Source organism: Ahaetulla prasina, chromosome 2 (assembly GCF_028640845.1).
Source record: "Ahaetulla prasina isolate Xishuangbanna chromosome 2, ASM2864084v1, whole genome shotgun sequence".
Classification (NCBI taxonomy): domain Eukaryota; kingdom Metazoa; phylum Chordata; class Lepidosauria; order Squamata; family Colubridae; genus Ahaetulla; species Ahaetulla prasina.
This window is the reverse complement of record NC_080540.1, coordinates 180,246,286-180,267,953: the sequence shown is the minus strand read 5'-3', so window position 1 is coordinate 180,267,953 and position 21,668 is coordinate 180,246,286. Positions and strand designations below refer to the sequence as shown.

The following is a 21,668-nucleotide window of genomic DNA, read 5'->3' as shown; positions in this document are numbered from 1 at the left end:
CAATTACACGTAGATGGTGAACAGCATACGGGTAGTCCTTGACTTAACCATTCATTAATGATGGGCCAAGGTTATAATGGCCTTGGAAAGGGCCCTTTATAGCCTATAAAGTAATTCCAATCAACACAACATTGCTCCTGATCATGTGATCAGTTTGGTTGCTTAACAACCAGCTCACATTTGCACCTGGCTGCATCATCTTCTGATGTAGATCTTAAGCTAAAATGATCAGAGGAGTCCAATATTTATTTGAACAAAATTCCAGTTAAAATGTATATTTGGTGTGTCTGTCTGTCTGTCTACACACACACACACACACACACACACACACACACACACACACACAGGGCTACTGGTTTCTCGAACATTTTGCCTTAGAATGCAGTGATAAAGTCTAGTTTCTAATTAATGAGACCTTCTGGATCAAGGAAGGCCTTTTTTCAGCAAAGGTCTTACAAAAGTCCATTTAAGATAATAGGGACATGTACCATACTTAAAGAAGCATTAACCACCTCTTTTAACCATGGAACCAGTCTGACACTGACTCTACTGGGTGGGGCAAGAATTAAGCACACACAGGATGGCCTCATAGCTATCTGCACATTAATTCCACATCATCAAGTTGAAAAGGATCTATATGACTCTGACAAGGTTACCTTTGGATGATTTGCCCCCAAATTCTAGTCTAAATCAAAATAAGTCCATGACTTTGTCTGCAAAGAATTCTGAAGGTTGCTCATAGGGAGCGTCCATCCGTTCCAGCTTTCCTCTAGCCACATCTTGTTAGACAAGGTGTTGGAAATAGAAAACATAGTTATTCTGTTCAGTGCGGATGACATTTACTACATGCACTATTGCAGGGTAGATTTCAAATGGCCCTTAAAAGAGATTCTGCTGTACAAAATTGTATAATCCAGTTCATTCTGAATTCCTCCTTCTGCACCTTAGCCTCTGCTTAAGTGTTTTGTGTTTTGTTCTTAATTATAAGTGTCAAGGGAATCATGATCTCAAATTGAAAGTGGCATTCTTTTTCTGAAATGCTTTTGCTTGTGCAACTGAGAAAAATGGGTTTTCACTCCGCTTGCCTCAGTATCATGACATAACAAATAAATGTTTTACAGATAGTCCTCAACTTACAACCGTTCATTTAGTGACTGTTCAAAGTTACAACAGCACTGAAAAAAGTGACTATGATTGTTTTTCACACTTACGACCACTGCAGCATCTCCATGATCATACGATCGAAATTCAGATGTTTGGCAACTGGTTCATATTTACGACGGTTGCAGAGTCCCAAGGCCATGTGATTACCTTTTGCAACCTTCTGACAAGCAAAGTCAATGGAGAAGCCAGATTCACTTAACAATTGTGTTACTAATTTAACAGCTGCAATAATTCACTTAACAATTGTGGCAAGAAAGTTCATAAAATGGGACACGTTCACTTAACAACTGTTTCAGTTTAGCAATAGCAACATAAATTTTGGACTCGAGTTGAGAAATAACTATATTGGCTTTACTATATAATAAACTTACAAATTTCTGGGTAAGAAAAATAGTGAAAGTGATTAAGGCTAAAAGTCGTCTTTTTTTAATCTTGTTCTCTTATTTGCAGAGGTTATTGGTTCAAGCCAGTGTACAAACAAAACCTGGAACAGTATCTCCTCTGCAACTTACAAGTGTGCAAGTTCCCCCACAGGTAAGTCTCATTTCTTTTACTGATGCTACTACAAACAGTTGGAAATGTGTTGAAGCATTCTCCTTTGTCTAGCAACCTGCCTGCTGGACAATATTCAAGTGCTTCATATATTGCTGTAAAAATGTGCTATACATGACAACTGGCTCGAATTTACAGCATTTGCATTGTCCCATGGTCATGATTGCTTTTGCCGCCTTCACAGCTGGCTTCCAAGAAGCAGAGACCATCCTTCAACCCAGATTACATTAAAAATAAATAGAAGGATTTAAAATAATTAAAAGCAAAAAAACTTATTAAAAGTTTGAAGTAAGAAAGCTGAAGATAAATTAAGAGGATGGTTGAGTTTAGAATAAAACATTTTTTAGTTTATTAAATACATTTGAGGGAAAAAAAGACCTTGTGTCAATTTGCTGATAGGGATGATTTGTTGGCTTCATTAAGCAAAGCAATAAGGGAACGTTATGAAAAATAATCTGATTGTAGATGTTCAGAGTGCTGAATGGGACTAAAGGTGCCAAGGATATAGAAAAAGGGGAATAAAAAATTGAAGAATCTGTAATACAAATGAGAGGTTCAATAAATGGAAAATAAAATGGAAAATAAAAAAAATAAGTCAAGAGAGGGGGGAAAATTAGATAATGTGGTGCCACGGGATTTAAGACGAGAATTTTGTTTGAGACTCCCAGAGGACCCTGGTGAAGACATCAAAGAGAGGGTCGTTGACTCTTTTGAAAAAAGTTTTGGAATGGGATGAAGAAATCATGACTGCCTAAGTGGACAAAATATATAGATTTAGCACAAGTTATGCAGAATTAAAAGATGTATCAAGATATATAATTGTGCACTTTGTCAGGAAGAGTACAAGAGATCATGTTCTGCAGCGTTTCAGGACTGAAATTGGGATTAATAATTAAGAAGTAATTGTGTTCAATGATATATCTATCAATATTGTACAAAAACAATATACTTTTTGGCTGCTGAACAGAAAAATACAATTTTGTTGGGATAACTGGAATGAGTAATTTTAATTTTTAAGCAGCAGACATTCCAATTTACAAAAGGCAAGACACTTTTGAAAGGATTAAAGAGGAATTAGTGGAGATACAAATGGATCCAAAACAAGGAATTATGCAGCAAGTACAGCAAACAGTTATAAACTTAGAAAATATATCATAAGCATGTTTTTTAAATGCCTAACCTATAGAATATAAGTGGGGCAACTGCTACCTCCAACAGAAAAAAAGTATTTCATTATTTTAAAAAGTTGAAATGATGTAATTTGCCTATATTTGGGGGCTGCTTTGGGTACATATTATTTTTATCAAGCTTGATCTTGTTCCCTGCTCTTCGGAAATGAGGAAAAACAGATATAGTTGGGCAGTCTTTAAGGAACATTTTTCATGCATATGTATATAATATAGTGTCTTTGTATGTACACAGGAGACAATTTGTAGCATCGGTGTAAATTGAGACAAATAATAATGCACTTTTTGGCACAACCTACTGAATGTATGTGAACAGGTAGCTTAGCCCAACGAACCACTTAGTCTTGGTTCTTAATGATCAACTTATCATAGTTCTTCTAAAGATAATCAGGCCTTTTTTATGCCAATTATTTCAGCGACTTGTGGTACAGAATACACCACAGACTAGTAAAGGAGGATCAATAGCTTTGACTGTACATGGTGTGCAACAAGTCCACTCTTCACCTGAGGTGAGTGATCAAATATTCAGGTTTTTCAGGTTTTGTGAAACATATACATTATGTAGATGTCCTGTTTGCTGTGCATCAAAGAAACTGCAGTTTGATCTTCACTGCCTTTTGGTGTTGCTTATCTTCACATCTGTCTTCCAATTCTGTCTTTCCCTTTCCCTGCCTGCTTTTAGTTCCTTTACCTAGTTAGTCAATCCTGATTAAATTTCCATCTCACTGTTAGTTAGACCAAAAACAAGTATATAGTTTTATCATCCCAGCAATACTGTTAACTGGAAAAAAAATCAACATGTGTTGGCCACTTAAAAATCAAATAGTCTCTAAGGAAATATAACCAAATGAACAGCATGATTACAGTCCTTTTAATATGAAAAATAAGTTCTTTTTTACCTACAATTGACGGACAGTAAAATGGTAGTTGCAGAATTTAATTGCATTAATTGTTTTTAAAGTATATATAAATAATTTGTACTGCTTAATTTTTCTGTCTGTTCCTTTCTGTGACTAGCAGAGGTCAGACAGAATAAGATAGATCCAAACAGAAAGACTGCCTGATGAATTGAATAGAAGGCATATTTTTCCATGTAATTCCAAAAAATTACTTCTGAGTTCATGGGAAGGAGAATGTAGCACCTATCCAAAACACTTTAAAGTAGTTGTATGTTATCAAAAGGGAGAAAGATACCAAGAAAAACATGGCTGCTTTAGAAAACTGAAGACAGATACTGCATTTGTATCATCTATATGTTCAGGAATACCTGAAGCACCATTTTGGAATTGAAATCAAAGTGCTTCAGAGTTGCAATGAAAAGCACAGAAAACAAATTCAAGACTAAAGATCTATTAACCGGAACAGAACTTGGATAGCCCCATGTGAATCCCAGTGGATGATGTTCCCCTGCTGAGTGGAATGATGTTTGTTTGCTGTTTTTTAAGTTTTGTATGCTAGGGAAATAGAATTCTGCTGAATGTGGTTCCTTAGTTACTTTCCCAACCCACCTCCATTATTTTGTAAGTGGTTAATAATCTGGCTTTTCCTATCTGAAACCCATTTTATTCTACTACTCATAACAGGAAATTCAGTAAGTTAGTGTAAATATGAGATTTAAGTTTCAGTTTTCATTATGGGCAAGAATAGAAAACAGATCAATCTTTTCTGAAGTGCTAAATTTATTAAAAGATTTTCTGCATAAATTCTCTTGAAATATATTGTTGCACAAGATCTTCGTTGCTGATTATGTCACACCAAGCTTTAAATAGGGGTAATTCTTAATAAATCCTACCAATTATTGTAATGCTTTAGCGCTCTCAACCTGACTCATGTTATGTCATTGCAGTCCTTTCAATAGGCTGTTGTTAAGGCTACTTCCATCCGTCTTACGCAGGAAGGATAATTCGAGAGAAAAAGCTTTGTATTATCAAAACCATGTATTATCACAAAGTTATTTCCTGGGACTTTTTTGGTAATTTCTGAATCTATTCCCTCTAGGGAATAAGATGTAATGTGGTTTACAACTATGCTCTGCTGTGCTAATGTTGCTCTTGCAGAATCAACACAAGCCCATTAGAGTTTGTATGCATTGAAGTACTGGTAATTTGTTGGCACAGAATATAAATCAAGATGTTTTAGAAGCAGAAGAGAAAAATTGTAATGATAACGATTCCAGTAAATCAGTAATTTGGCCTGGAACTTGATCAGAGCCTCAGTGATCTTTGAAAGATTAGGGAGAGATTTTTTTGATTCCTTTTGGCCTAATAACGAATAGTGAAAGTTCAGCTTAAAAATACTTTCTCCTAGAATAAGTAGCAGCAACTCTCGTCAAGTATCTGCTTAGCAAATTTAAACCACATACAGATAATTCTCAACCTACAACCATTTGTTCAGCAACTGTTCAAAATTACAATGGTGCTGAAAAAATGATGGTTAAAACTGATCCTCATAGATTCCATCTGTCCTGATACCCTTGCAGACATATGATTGCAATCTGGGCACTTGGAAACTTATTTACTGTTACATCTGGTTGTAGGGCTCCATAATCGTGTGGTTGTCATTTACCAGTTTCCCCAGAAAGTCAATGGGGAAGCTGCAAGGAACATCACAAGTCTCACCATCCATACCTCCTCCCCTCAGCCCCTTCACACTTGTAAACTCATAAACCGTACGTACCATATTATAGCCTTACTGCATCTCCCTCACATACCTACACACCTTCACAATCCATCACCGTCCCTCCCTCATGCACCCTCTTCAACCTATGCCACACCTCTTGCATACCCCCTTGTGTACCTAACTCCCACTGCCCCTCTTACAGGTCCCACGCACCCATTCACACCTTCATACATGCTCCCTTTTACCCCTCTCTTCCCTCCCAACCAACAGGAGCCACTTACCGGCCTTCAAAGCTGGGGCTTGCAATTTCCTACTGTCTTCCTCACTGACTTTGGTTGTGGAAAGCAGGCAAGTGAGGTTGTGCCTCACTTTAATGACTGTGGGATTCAGTTAACAATGGCAACCAGAACTGTAGGAATTCCCATTGTTAAGCAATGCAAGCAGTTTATGACTGCTTAATAGTGGAAATTCCAGTCCCTATTGCTGTTATAAGTCAAAGACTACCTATATGTAATAGATATGTTGTCTGTTGCAGTTGATCCTATATGCATGACTCAAAAGAGGGATTTATGGCTGATAATTATAGTTTAGGCTATATAGAGTTGTTTCAGTCTTCTGTTTCTGATATAATGTTAGTGGGGAGGGAAGGGAAAGGGCATCAGTATTTTGATAGATAATTTATCTTTGGTAGATGATTATTGTTTCTAAAATTGCCTAGAGGAACCATCTTGGTATGGGCTAGTATTTTGGGGATTATTGGCTATGCTGATCTTGCATGTTAATATTAATGTAGTTTTGAATAATAATGAAGTGCTGCCATTTTTCACTTCATTAATGAAAACAACCACTGAGAGGTTTGAAGGAACCTACTGCATTTTAAAATTCACTATAAGCACAAATATTGTAAAAATTAAAAAAAAACAGCAACAAAAAGCCAAGACTTTTTAAAAACAAACTTAAGGATCGTTTTGGCAAAGAATGATGCATAAAGATAAATTCAGTATGATCCCAAAATCTGATGTCAGTCTCCTAATATGGATAGTATCCAGGTTTATCCAGCTTTCATTGGTGGTCAATCTGTAAAAACAAATATGCAAAATTAATTCTGTTGAACTTATTGAGATATATGACACAATTTATTCTGATCTGAGCACAGTTTTTGAATTATTCTTCCTCCTATTTTAACAAAAATTATTTCTACATTCTCATTTTTACAAATTAAGCAATAAGCTAGAAGAATTACCCAGATCAATAGAATGTGTTTATTTGGAATTATTTCTATACTGCTTACTTCAGTGATTTATTTATTAGTTTTTTTGTACTGTTTGTTTTAATTAATTGAATGTTGTTAAGTTGAGGTCATATTTTGTTGAGATTTTGGCTCAAAATCAGTTAATTGTGGACCTGCAAAAAAGATTTGCTGCTGGATTCTAATTGCCCTCAGTCAAGGATTTTTCTGTATACTTGATGTTCATTTCAAACCACCAATCAGTGTCTGAGATATAGAAATGATTCAGTTTATGGAAATGATCATGCCTAAACTTTCAGTTTGCAGAGCACAGCTTGGTTTACAAGCTACGACAGTGAAACAGGAGGGAAGATTATTATGTTAGTTGACGTAAGTTATTTATGAAAGTACTAAAGGCAGGATATAAATAAATGCTAAGTAAATAAAATAAATGTAACTCAGGCCAGTCAAACACAGGTAATAATAGCATATTACTGAGACCACTTTGTGGCAATGATAGTGTTGAAAGAACGATAGTTCTATAGCACTGTTTTGTTCATAGGTTACAGGTTTGCTTGGGGCTAATTTCAGCTTGTCCCACACAGTGACATCAGAATGTTTGAAAGCTGCTGTGACATAATTGTTTAAGACTTGTGGATAAATTTGTTTATATCTGTTTCAGCATTAAGAGTTCATTAGTCTCTGTCAGGAATAATTTCTATCTTTTTTTATGACATGAATTTCAGTTATTGTAGTCTTATAACAAAAAATTATTGAAAAGACTTAGCCTATCATTTGATTTGTTCAACTTCGTCCTTCAGTCTCCTTCGCTGCTTCTTCATATCATACAATCCAAGAGGAGATTCTTGCTTTGAAGGAAATGACTGTGATGTAATGAAGATTTTCTTAGGTTAGCTGACTGAAGTTAGACAATATAACTTTCCTCCTCACTTCATATACATATTTTTGAGCCATTGGAATTAAATAAATTTAATTATTTATTCATCAAATTTATATAACTGCCCATCTTGCAAAAGTAATCCTGCAGTGTACAATAAAATAAAGTTAGAGACAAGTATAAATGACCATTAAACACAATTAAACAATATAAATAAGACCACAGGAGAGTGATCCAACATCTTGTACACTTGTGGGCCCTCTATTTCCATGGGGTTCCCAAGCCGCCTGGAAAATCTATTTTTTAAGAGATTTTTAGAAAACTAATAAAGTCAGAGCTTGTAATAATATGTTTGGTTATTTTGAAAGCTGCTTAGATTTTTGGTTGGTGACAACTCTAATTTTCTTGACAGAATCATGAAATCTCTATGTTAGCTCTTGTTAATGAGTTCAGTTTAGTAATCTTGTATTCTATTGGTCCTGAAACATTTGTAGTTTAAAACTGATTTATCAACTGTTTTTTGTGTAGGACCGTTTTAAACAGTTCAGGACTATTCCATTTTTATCTGAAGTAAACCACATAAGAACAATATTAGAAGTTGATACCATACCAAAAATGTTTATTCTTTGATGTCAAAATACACCCCTCCAGATTTATAGAAAAAGTACTTGAAAAAAATAGAAGGTTGATATTCAGTTATCTCCATATCTTCTTTTTTCAATTTAAAAAACAACAACACTTTTTAAAAAAACCTGGATACTGTAAAAATTGTTCCCAGAAAGGGAATATTTCCAACCTGGAAGAACCTTACTGATTTCTAGATAAGATCAAGCAAGCATGAATTGTAAAATATATAACACAATCCATCATGCAGTTGTGCCTTTGTCCTATGCCCAGAGAGGGTAAAGTGCTCCTCCTTGCCTTTCAGCGCTCCCCTGTCCAGAACAGTAACTCTGCCGCTAAACCAGGACAAGTACAGCAGCTCCAGGTCCACGGAGTCCAGCAAGTGCCTGTTGCACAAGAGGTGCTGTATTTTTGCTTGCATCAGACTTGTGGTCCTCCCCAATTTCAGTCATTGCTTTTTGGATGACAAGAATTCAAGCCTAATAAGGCGTTACCCTGGATTCTTAAATTGTTGCCCACTAACAATTTCTAAGCATCCTTGAAATCTTCAGCCCACCTTTCAGTTGATATTTCAGTGCATGTAACTCAGAACTTAATAACACTTTCCTTTCACCAACTCTCAGATTTGTATAAGTCCTAAAAACGAGCATGTAAGCATCTGCTGTGGCCCATTTCTGTTTCATGTCCACTTTTCCCAATGGTAAATTGTATGTGTTTTATATGTGTTTCACAGCTAATAAAAATGTTTTTGTGAAACATTTTGTTGTTTTGCTTGTTGAACCATAATATCCTAAAAATAATATCTGTATTTTTAAGAACCAAAGTTGTCCATGTGAGGGGTGGGGGAATAGCTTTGTTATTTAAAATTAATTGCATTATATTGAATGCATAATGCATGCCCAAACAAAAGCAACACATTTAAAGACATTTTTCTGAAAATAATAATTTTGTAAGTTTTTTTTAAATTGCAGATTGTTCTTCATTATAATGTGTTTTTGTGTAAGTCTTCAAAAATAAAGCCCTGCAGAATTCCAAAGACCATTCTCCCACAGTACCACATGCCAGAATACAAATTTTCTTATGCTGCTTTGTGTAGTTAATCCAGACCAAAAAGAAATCGCCTCTCTGATTTAGGAACTTACTCTTGATCTAGATTTCCATATGGATCAAATCCTGAATTACTTTACAGTCAGATTATTTGGCAAGTAATAAGTAGTCATCTAATAATGTTTCAAAAATCCCTCTGCAGAGTCTAGGTGACAAATACTAGCCAGAGGAACTTGCACAATTTTTTTCATGAGAAAAGAATTAATTTTCTCCCCTTTTACTAAAGTTAAAATATTTTCTATGGTTGGGTCAAGCATTCTACAATGGGATATATCATTACTCTTTCTTCTGGAGGCAGAGCTAGTAGATTCTGATATGCTTCTCAGGAGAGGAGATAATTCCAATCTTGATTCTGAACTCTACCTTGTTCTGGAGATAATGCAGATCTGTCAACTGCACTACCCATCTACGCAACTAAGGTTCCATTAGTAGCCACAGTTTCCTTGCTTCTTTCTGTTTTAGTTCCTTATCTTGTCTTATGCTATATTTACCTGGAAATTAGAATGAGAAGACCAATAATCACTAAACTCATGGAATTTGCTGCCTGTGGGTATGTGCAGAACTGCTTTGTTGGCTTGAACTGAGCAAGAGGGCTGGCTTTCATTGCATCAACCTCTGAATTGCCGACCATAATTGCATGTTGCTTGTAGCCTCAGAAGGTCATGTCAGGAGAATCAGATAGCTTGGGCATGTGAAAGGAAGGAAATGAATGACTACCCAATTCTTCTCTGTTCTTCACAGAAGGAACAAGGATGCTTTAATGGCTCAACTGCCAAATAATAGCATAGCTTTGAGGGCTCCATACTTTTTGAATACTGAAGATTCCTGAAGATTCCTGATAATGATTTGATAATAATCAGGTGGTCACTGGTTATGTTGTGGTCTTGCTATCTCTGGTCTTTCTCCTCCTGGGGTTGAGATGAGAACCCATATTGGGATTGGTCCAGAAAAGGGGAACAAAGGCACTTTTTCCCAAAAGTAAATGGACTTTCTTGGTTTTGTCTTTGAAAACATTTTACTTCTCATCCAAGAAGCTTCTTCAGTTCTAAATGAATGATGGGGAATGGAAGGATTTATATTCTTTGCAGTCATCTTAAAAGAATGTCTGCAAAGAATATAAATCCTTCCATTCCCCACCAGTCAGTAAGAAATGAAGAAACTTCTTGGATGTGAAGCAAAATGTTTTCAAAGAATAAAAGCAAGAAAGTCTTGCCTTTTGGAGAAAGCACCTTTGAGACAACCATGACATGGAGGTTTGAGAATCTCCATAGACAAAGAGGGGTAATGTAGTAGCAATTCTCCATCTCCCATTCTCCTTTTTTCTTTATATTTTTACACCCCCACTGCAAGGGTAAAACATTAGGCTAAAACCACAGATATGCTACCAAAGCAAGAGAGAGCCATCGGATTTCCCGCCCGTGGAACATACAAATCAGATATCATTCCCAACATAAGTCAGACAGGGAGGAGTTGGGGTTGTCCCTAGATCTGGAAGTGTATCAGTAGTCAGGCTATCTAGAAGTCAGAATTTCCAAAACTATTCAGAACTGAGGCCTGAAATTATCAGATCTGTGCTCCCAAGGATCACCCACTAGATCTATTCATGTGGCAAGCATCCCCTCCTCATGTTTCCCTTTCTGTAAGACCTTTAACAAAATCCTCACAGCATCTTCAAGGCACAGTTGGATGAGAGGGAGAGTCACTGGCTACACCTTCCAAATAAGCAACCCTAAGCCTCCTCAAGATGCTTTTTACTTGATATTCCCATGGCAGCTCTTGTCTCATGAGCTAGAATAAAGAAAGGGAAAATACCCCCAAACACTTGGAGAATAGAAGGATAGAGTTTCTGTGGTGCAGATCACAAAAAGCTGTAGCTTTAGCCATAAGGGTCTTCTTTGGCACAAGCATCTTCTCTAGAACCTCAATCTTGGCTCACCCCCTCTCTAAGAAAATAAGGAGCTTAGAGCATGAATCAGCTGGCCATTCATGTTGGATGTTAACTCTATTCATCATATATATGGCATCTCTTCAGCATCCCTAATAGCCCAAAGAAACCAGAAGGGATCCCAATGAGAGTGAGGAATTCTCATAAGTACTGACTCTAACAAGCTCTATTTAATGGCAAGGGCATATGCCCCCTCATCAAGTCTAGTTCACTACAGATGTCAATCCAGTTCACTGCAAACCTTAGCCTAGTAGTCCAGGGACAGATGGAAGAGAGAGCCCAAAGTAACATAAATTTCCTGGGGGCTATGCACCACGCACCTAGTTCTGAGCATGCTCCAGGCTTTCTTAAAAAGCCAGGAAGCTCTTAGCAGGTATTATGGGATTAAAGCCAACATCAGGAGAAAGGGAGTTAGCAATAAAGGGAGAAGAGATAGCCAAACTCTTATGCTAAGTCAAGAAAAATGTAGCTTATCTCATGGCAAAATACACCCAGGGAATCCACAACACAGCAGACTAGCTCAGCCATGAAGACTTGAACCTTGCCAAATTACAATTTTAATACCAAGATGTTTGAACGAATAGTTACAATCTTGGGGGGGGGCAGCAATAGATGTGCTAGCAAATCTAGTGATTCAAAAGATGGAGCAGTTTATCTCACACCCTTCAAACTAGGGAGCAGGGGTAACAGATCTTTTTTTCACTTCTTGGTCCAAAAACTTACTGTATGTCTTCCACCAATTTCTGCTAATGCCTGGGCTCCTGGAACTGATATGAAGCTTCTAATTGCCTAGCCTGCCTTACTATTCAAACTTAGTCAACCTCTCAACATTCCAGTCATGGATCCTGTTGGCCTCATCCAACCTACTATCCTAGGATTAGGATAGAGCCGTGATGGCGAACCTATGGCATGTGTGCCAGAGGTGGTACGCAGAACCCTTTCTGTGGGCATGTGCACCATCGCCAGCCGCTCTTCTGGTTTCTGCAGCGGCCAGCTAGTCTTCGGGTTACCAGCACGCACATGTTCCAGTTTGGGCACTTGGTGCCGAAAAGGTTCACCATCACTGGATAGAGGATTTAATTTCCCAGATCCCAGCTGAATGGAGATTCTCAGTCATCCCAGTCATAGTTGTCTCAAAGGCATCTGGACTGCTTTTTGAGGAAGAAGAAGAAAATGTTTTTTTTTTAATTTGAATTTATATCCCGCCCTTCTCCGAAGACTCAGGGCGGCTTACATTGTGTAAGGCAATAGTCTCATCCTATTTGTATATTTATATACAAAGTCAACTTATTGCCCCCCAACAATCTGGGTCCTCATTTTAAATACCTTATAAAGGATGGAAGGCTGAGTCAACCTTGGGCCTGGTGGGACTCGAGCCTGCAGTAATTGTAATTGCAGGCAGCTGTGTGTTAATAACAGGTTGCATTAGCAGCCTGAGCCACTTCCCAGCCCAACTGAGGAAGCTTCTTGGATGAGAACTGAAACGTTGTCTTCTTCTTTCTTAAAAAACAATACAGATGCTTTTTGAAAAAGCACCATTGAGACAGATCCCAGCTGCTTACAGCTATAGACCTGGAGACCAAATGGGGTTAACTTGCCATCCTAGGATTTAATAACACAACTATTAAAGGTAATCCTTGACTTATAGCTACAATTGGAACCAGAATGCCTGTTACTGTGGCTGTTAAGTGAGCCACACCTGATTTTATTATCTTTATTGCTACATTTCTTGTTAAGAGAATCACTGTGGTTGTTAAGAGAACCATGCAATCATTAAGTGAATCCAAGTTCTTTATTGCTAATTGGAAGCCCTGTGGAAAGTCCCTGGGATGCTTTAACTATTGTAAATATATGTCGGTGGTCAAGCATCCAAATTTAGATCAGGTGACTACAAGGATGTTGCGATGGTGTTAAGTATAAAGACTGATTGTAACTTACTTTCTTCAGTGTCATCATAACTTCAAATGGTTGTTAAATGAATGGTTGTAAGTCAAGGACTACCTATAATTCCAAAGAGGTTGTGAACTCTTATATATGTGCTCACATGCCAGGTTTTCTGAAGACAGCCTAAGGAAGGGAATCTCATCAACATCAGCCTCTACCACTCAAGTCCTCATCTTTTTACCAAAAGATTTCAGAGATGGACTATAATCAAGTTATCTCCACTGTCATATTAGTAACTGTGAGAGGGATCTTGGAGTCGCAGTGGACAATCACTTAAATATGAGCCAGCAGTATGCTGCAGCTGCCAAAAAAGCCAACACAGTTCTAGGCTGCATTAACAGAGGGATTGAATCAAGATCATGTGAAGTATTAATACCACTTTATAATGCCTTGGTAAGACCACACTTAGAATACTGCATCCAGTTTTGGTTACCCCAATTGAAAAAGATGTTGAGACTTTAGAAAGTGTGCAAAGAAGAGCAACAAAGATTATTAGGGGGCTGGAGGCTAAAACAAATGAAGAACAGTTGCTGGAATTGGGTATGACTAATTTAATGAAAAGAAGGACTAGGAGTGACATATCTCAGGGGTGGCCACAAAGAAGAATGGGTCAAGCTATTCTCCAAAGCACCTGAAGGCAGAACAAGAAGCAGTGGATGGAAACTAAGAGAAGCAACCTAGAACTAAGGAGAAATTTCTAAGGAGAAAAACTCTTACTTTTAGAACAACTTGCCTCCAGAAGTTGTGAATGCTCCAACACTGGAAATTTTTATGAAGAGATTGGACAACAATTTGACTGAAATGGTATATGGTTTCCTGCCTGAGCAGGGGGTTGGACTAGAAGACCTCCAAGGTCTCTTCCAACTATGTTATTCTGTTATTCAAACCAAAGCACACTCCTCAGTTCTGATACCAATGATGAAGATGTCCATCTTCACATCAAGAAATTCCGAAGGAAAGACTCACTGACAATACTATTTATGAACTACCAGAATCTGTCATGGAACATCCAGTTAGTTTTTCCAACCCTAATATGAATACTATTCAAGCCCATGCACAAAGTAGCCATTAAACAACTAACATGGGGAGGGCATTCATAATAGCCCTAGAAATAGGTTCATTGTTGGTCAAGAAAGAATATTGTATCATCCATTCCTCAGTGCCTAAGCCCAACCTTTATTCTCAAGGTCAGTTTTGTCTTCCACTGGGACTTCTGCCCTAGCTACAAAATCCAATTAGACGAACATTTGCACAAACTACATCAAATGGAGATATCAAGCCCTAGCTGAGAAGGAGTTCAGAGTCTCTGGCAGTTTCCTAGTGACCTTGTAATATTCTATCTTGACTGCACCAGCTGTAGTCTGGTGAATCAGGTTTGCACCAAATAAGCATAAGAGATTCAGAATAATCCTGCCCCACAGGGAAGAACAATTCATTCCACTAGAAAAGTAATCATTTTATCCACTTTCAACAGACATCTGTAGGATTGCTACATGATTCTGTGATCCAAATTTGATTCTGTGATACAAATTCTGTGATTTACCTCTTCTATGCAGAAAACTGTTCTGAGCAAAAATTACAGGCCTTCCAAATGTAAATCCACCTCCAGGATTTATTCCCACTGTAGAATGGCCTGGTTTTACTGTAGAAAAATGGCTCAAGTTTTCATGAGGTCCTTTTTCTACACTGGAAGCAGGATATTGAACCCACCCAGACATTCGCACGCAGAGGAAGTTGCAAACAAATTACCAGGGCCCCAATACATTTGAGCAATTTTTCAGCTACATCTTTACCTTACTCTTACTTTTAAAAAATGTGCTTCGTTTGAGGTTTTTTCTGGATTGTTACTCTAGTACTAGGGGTGGAATTGGTTTCTTCAAAAGGAAGCACATTAAAATCTAACTCTGCTTCCTGAACAAGTGAGAGGGACTGTTGTAGAATACCCTATAACTAGTTTAGAAAAAGGATATTCATGGAAAATCTAATGAATCATTCTAGGTCTTACACTAGTCAGTTTTTGATTCCTGGTGACTGCCTGGGCTAGTCCCTACAGTTTTCTTGCCAAAGTTTTTGAGAATTGATTTGCCCTTTCCTCCTTCCTAGGGTTGAGAGAGTGGGACTGACCCAACTGGCTTCATGTCCAAGCAGGAGTAGAACTAATGGTCTCCCAGTTTCTAGCCGGATCCCTCAGCCATTAGACCAAACTAGATCCCAAAGTACACTAATGGACTCTGGTGTATTTCATTCCACAGAGATCTGTTGTGCAGACAACTCCCACAACTCCCAAAGCAGGTACAGTGCAACAACTGGCAGTGCAAGGGCTCCAGCAGGTTCATGTTACCCAAGAGGTAAGTGTTTGTCTTCTGCTCTTGGGTTGGCCTGCATTTCCGTTTCTTCTATCCTGTAACCATGGAGGCTTTCTGCCCTCTGAGCTAGGTAACTAATGTCAGAAATGTTAAAGCCCTGTCTTTATTTCATTCAAGTGATTCTAATAGTCCTGATCCAGCATCAGTCTACCCTGTCCTATCTTTCTCTTGTGGATGTGGTTTTGTAGCCATCCAGAGGTTTCTGCCACTGACCACTCTACTTGCCCAAATAGTGAAGTGGGAAAAGACCCTGAGCTATGACAGTTTCTTGGTCTGAAAATCCCTTTTGCTTTATAGAATATAGAATAGCCAGAGCACTGGGACCTTCTGTCCTCAGTCTCAACCTTTACATTCTTGTTTCTTTTTCCTTTAGCTCTGATTGCTTTAGTCTTTCTGTTTATTGTCTAGAATGCAGACAGTGGTCCTTCTAAGAGCAGTCAGCAGGAGCAGCAGCAGGAGCAACAAGGAGTACAGCAAAGCCTCTCCCTAGAATGCAACAGCAGCAGCAGCAGCAGTGCACCCCAGCTGACCAGCTGCTGTTTACCTGGCCCGGAGCACAGGCTCCACTACATGCACTCACTAGATTCTGCCTCCGAGCAGTGGGTGGAGCTGGTCCGCATGCTTCCTCAGCCACTCCTCTTGCCACAACAGAAGGTGGTGATAGAGCAGCTACCATTCCTCTCCTCTCATCACTCCAGCCCTGACCAGAGAGTCAAGATTCAGAGAGTCCCTCAGGTGCTAGTGTTTGGAACAGCAGCTACAGCACTTAAAGTAGGTCCAGCAAAGGGCAATAACCGAGATCCAAGAATAGCAAGCCCTGTGCACACCATTCCTTAAGCAACAGAAAAGAGAGCAAACTAGCATCATTCCCTTCTCTGTGCCTCCAAAGGAATCTCGTCTTAATCATTGGTGGTGGTCAAACAGCAATTTTCCCTTCCCACATACCCTGCCAGAGGAGTTGAAATTCTTGGACCTCTGTAGACTTAGAGTTGATTTTGCTTTACATAAATAAGGGGTAAATATAGGAATCTTAAGGTGTATGTGAGAAAGAATCGTTAGAAATGTGATAGGGAAAGGGGAGAAAGCCCTAGGGGTTTTCCTAATTTATCCATTTCAGGCTTTCACATCTTTATGTGAAACTACCATTAAGCCATCATAAGCCACTGATGCAGTGGTTAGAATGCAGTATTTCAGGCTGAATCTGCCCACTGCCAGCAGTTCGATTCTCACCAGTTCAAGGTTGACACAGCCTTCAATCCTTCCAAGGTTGGTAAAATAAAGACCCAGATCATTGGGGGCAATAGGCTGACTCAAAACCACTTAAAGAGTGCTGTAAAGCACTATGAAGCGGTATATGTCTAAGTGCTATTGCTATTTATGGGAAATATATAACCTATCTTTAAACAAATTCCGTTTTGGTGGACATGGAACTTAAAATATAGGTTTTAATAGCTAGTCAGGATTTCAGCCTGGGTTTGTGAACAAGATTTGGTCAGAGGAATACTGAAATACTAATCATAAAAAATCTTTTCTTATAATTAAAAAAAACACTGGACATCTTTATAAAGGGTCATTTTGCACATGATGGAGGGGTAAACCTAGTAAAAACAACTGCAATCAATTATAGTTCTGAATAATTGTATGGTGTATTGTTATTGTAGTTGCAATACTTCCAAGAGTACTTGCATTTTTTACTATAGCTCTGTGCTTTGATGTTTGGGAAAATTTACTTTGCCTTGCATTCCTTTCTTAATGATTGTAATGCTGAACTTATTTTGTCTATCAGAGGACCTGCAGTGCCTTTCACTTACACAAAGAATTCTTATTCCATAGAAATTCTGGGGTGAGGATTAGTCTTTGATCAGAGAATCCATAACTGAATGTCAGATACAGGATAAAAGCAATGCACACATGTGGAAGAAAAAGGATTCTGGTGGCCCAGTCGTGCTTTAGGGAAGTCTATTGGGAGTGGGGGGGGAAGGGTGAGGGACAGTAAACATGGCCTTACTTCTTGATCTCAGTTTGCTTTTCCTTTCCTTCCTGCTGCTTATGTGCTCAGGTACAACAGCTTCAGCAGGTTCCTGTGCAACATGTCTATCCTAATCAGGTTCAGTATGTGGAAGGAGGAGATGCCAGCTACACAGCAAGTACCATGTGAGTATAAAGAAGTCAGGCTTATCCTGCCTATACTATCCTGAAGCCTGAGCCTAATCATTTAATTGGTCAGATTCAGGGTGCCAAAGCCACTGCTCCAAAAAAATGGCATGCTATAGTTTTTCATGCAATGGCAAAATGTTTCCATGTTTGTCTAAACCAACAGATTCCATATTATTTCTAAACCATAGAGATAACCACTCTTCTAACAAAAGCTGGAACTGAAACTATTTCAAGAAAGAATCTTATGCTACCTTAAACATCAATTGATTTATTGTGCCCCAGTTGTATCTTATAGGCTGGGGTTGGATGGGGTAGAAGTGCCCTTTACATGCCAGAGAAAACTGACAGGAACAGGATGCCTGATATGTGATTATTGGTGTTTTTACAGAAACATTTAAAAGAATAAATCTATCGCCAGCGGTGTCCTGCTTCTTGAACTTTCCTCCTCCGTGTCTGTTCTGTGTCAGTTCTGGATCTATGTAGTTGAAGTTTTCTCCTCTAGGTTGCTGTTTTTCCACTAATGTGTGTATGTGCTTATCTGACTGTGCTTCTTCCATTTCAGACGCTCCAACACTTACCCTTACACAGAAACCCCCCTGTATACTCAAAACACTGGAGCAAATTACTATGAATCCCAAAACACCCCGACACAGGTCTCCAGTCCAGGAACCTCACAAACAGTGGCCAGCAGTGGCTCTGTACCTATGTATGTTTCTGGAGGACAAATCATAGCCAATCCAAATGGAAGCAGCAGTACAGCAGCAGCAGCAGCTGGAGGAGGAGGAGCACCAGCAGCAACAGGAAATGGTGCTGGTAGTGGCAGCACTATTGGAGGAGGAGGTGGTGGTGGTGGTGGTGGTGGAGGAGGAGGAGGAGGAGGAGGAGCTGCTGGTGGCAGCAGCAGCACAGGGACCTATGTGATTCAAGGAGGTTACATGCTGGGAAGTTCAAGCCAGTCCTATTCTCACACCACCCGTGCCTCACCTGCAACAGTAAGTTTTCCACTGAAATATTTGCTTGTTGATTCAAAGGAACTGGAACTTTCTCTTATTCCTGTCAGTGCAACCAGTCTTATTAATGCAGTGATTTTCTATGCCTATATTTTGGAAAAGCAATGTTTTGTGGGCAGGCTGCTCTAAAAGACAGCTTAGTGTACTTGTTTTACTAGTCTCTCTGAAAAAAGATGCAATTGTAAGAGTGTTGGGCTATTGTTAAGTTACATCCTCAACTCCCAAAAAAAGTAAGCTATCCAGAGTCATTCAGGTGAGATGAGTGGCCATACAAATTGAATAAATAAATGAATGGACAACCTTATGGATAGCACATTATGCTAACTAAGTATATATTTTGAATATACTCCAAAAGTTTACCTACAATTGCTCACTAACTTGAGATTTTAGTAGCATAATTTTTTTAAAAAAAATAGTTTCCTCAAAATCAAAGATAATTTTTTATTCTTCAAAGTTAATTTCCTCACAAAACCCCAATAAATGGCCTAAAACCACAGTTTTTCTAGCTGATTTAAACCCTTTAGCAATTTCTCATAAGATTTCTTCTGGTGAAGGGGATTCCCTTTTTCTATATTATTCTCAGTGTATTTCTTAGAATTTTATTTTTGGAGGTAATGGAAGATATTGCTGCTATTGGTAAGTTTTTATGCTGTACAGTTCTGTGGTCATCTTCGGAGTTCACTAATGGCGTCTCCCTTTGGGAGACTTTACTTTACAACAAGGGTATCAAGATTGTGGTTGACTGCAGGGGAGGGTGGGGGCTGGGAGCCAGCTCCGACTGCTGCTGTGCTCGCTCTCCTTGGCCAGGTTGCTCATGGTGTGTGCGGGAGGGCAAAGTGTGTGGCTCAGAGGGAGGCCCACTCCATCTCCTTATGAGGAGACCTGGCTTTGTTAGCAGCCCGCCAGAATTTGCTGTGCCGGGGCAGGAATGAGACCCTGTCCCACGGAGTCTGCGCTGCTTGAGTGGAGAGGATGAGGAGAAAAATGGCTGCTCAGTTGGCTGTCCCCACCCCCACTGCTGCCAGCAGCTTGAATGCCCTGACTGAAGCAGGGATCACACTCTCTGTCTCTCTCACACACAAACAGAGTTTGGAGAGCCCCCCTCCTCTCTCTCCCTCCCTCCCCCTCTCCACACACACACACACACACACACACACACATACAGAGTTTGGAGAGGCCCCCTCCTCTCTGGTTTCAATGCCTGGCTGCCAGGGCATTCAGGTAAGCCAGGAATGGGGGGTGGGAGACACCTCCGAACCCCCCAGCCTTGCTTCGTACTCCGCCTTGCTTTGCGGCCGTCACACCAGTTTGTTGTTCAGCCTCCTGCTAGATTATGGTGGCAAGCAAGGAGAAGTGGTGAAGAACGAATTCAGGCGGGGTGGTGCAAAATGAAGCAATGCAGGGGGTACAGAGTTGCCCCACCCGCCCTAGCTTACCTGAGGGCTCTTGAGCCAGGCCAAACCCTCACACACAGCTCCTGCCACCCAGGGCAGCCACATCCCTTCACTAACCTTTCCAGCTCCTTTCGCCACCACCGTGTGCAGAGCAACTAAAGTAGTCTGTGGGATTATGGTAAAAAAAATAGTTCAGACCTTCCAACTTCTCACAAAAAAAAAAAAGATCTCACGAGATTGGAAGGTTTGAACTATTTTTTTACCATAGTCCCACAGACTACTTTAGTTGTTCTGCGTGTGGCGATGGAGAACTGGGCCTGTGCGCGTGTGCGCCCACTGGGATGGCGGGGGCCAGGCCAAAGTGGCATGGGACGGACCCTTACAATATCCTGGATGGCCACGCAGGCCGGATTCGGCCTCATCGTGGGCCGGAGCAGGCCCGGAGGCCTTGAGTTTGACACCCCTGCTATACAACAACCAAAGTTACAACAGCCAAAGATTCTGAATCTGTTTTTAAACTCTCAATGGATTCTTGAGGGAAGCAAGATAACACAATAAGAATAAGGGTAATGTTTTTGTGTCTGCTGATTATAGCTCAGATTTCATGCATTTTTCTTTCAGGCCACAAGAGGGACATGATGAATTAATTGTTAGAATTACTTTTTTGCCTAATTTTCATTACATAAGAATTGAAAAGTATCCCAAAGGTACTTTTTTCCTGTTGTTGTTTTTTCTTTCCAAAAGGTAACTGGACTTTCTTTGTTTTTCTTTTGAAAACATTTTACTTCTCCTCCAAGAAGCTTCTTCAATTCTAGCTAACTGCTAGGGGAAAAGATTTATCTAGTGCTAATGACTGGATGATTTCAAAGAATATAAATATAACACCTTCCATTCTTCACCAGTTAGAACTGAAGAAGCTTCTTGGATGAGACGCAAAATGCTTTTAAAGGGAAAAAACTCACGAAACTCCAGTTGCCTTTTGAGAAAAAAAAGCACCTTTGGGACAACAATGACCTGGGTGATTGAGAATCTCCATAAAATTGAAAAGTATATAAAATGCTTACTCTCTTCGCTGTCTGCCTCTCTTTAGAACCATTATAATTCTTAAATCTCTTCACATTGATTTCCCAAATGACATTGATTAAATACTTCAGTGTGCATAGAAAGAAAATCTAGCAAAATGCATAGAAAGACAAATTTACTAAAACATATTCAAAAAGAGCAAGGAACAGTTTCAAGAGTAGTACAGGCAGGCATAATGCTAGTTATTTTGATGGAAATAAAAAGTTGGTTTCGGAAGTGAGTGGATAGCAAATCAAAATAAAAGTAATAAAAATTTCATCTGAAACTGAAAGAATATTGAGAAAGTTATTTGGGATTAGTCAGAATTGGCAAGGGTGGTGGAGTTTAGGGTGTAGGAGTGCAAGGCAGCTGAAAGGGCAGAAATGGGGGGAATGGGCAGTGGTGGGAGTT

The 21,668-nt window shown here is 39.3% G+C and overlaps 1 protein-coding gene across 6 annotated transcripts in view; it reads left to right on the top strand.

Annotated features, from left to right (window-relative positions):
* RFX1 (regulatory factor X1) overlaps nt 1-21,668 on the top strand; it is a 59,131-nt gene that overhangs the window by 21,502 nt on the left and 15,961 nt on the right. For 2 of the 6 annotated variants that reach the window (XM_058165627.1, XM_058165628.1), the window contains 7 exons: nt 1,615-1,698; nt 3,320-3,412; nt 8,577-8,672; nt 15,521-15,616; nt 16,043-16,405; nt 17,694-17,788; nt 18,354-18,783. In XM_058165627.1, coding sequence (XP_058021610.1) covers nt 1,615-1,698; nt 3,320-3,412; nt 8,577-8,672; nt 15,521-15,616; nt 16,043-16,405; nt 17,694-17,788; nt 18,354-18,783 — 1,257 coding nt within the window. The remainder of the gene's footprint in view (nt 1-1,614; nt 1,699-3,319; nt 3,413-8,576; nt 8,673-15,520; nt 15,617-16,042; nt 16,406-17,693; nt 17,789-18,353; nt 18,784-21,668) is intronic. The other 4 variants (XM_058165629.1, XM_058165630.1, XM_058165631.1 and 1 more) reach the window with 4 other exon arrangements.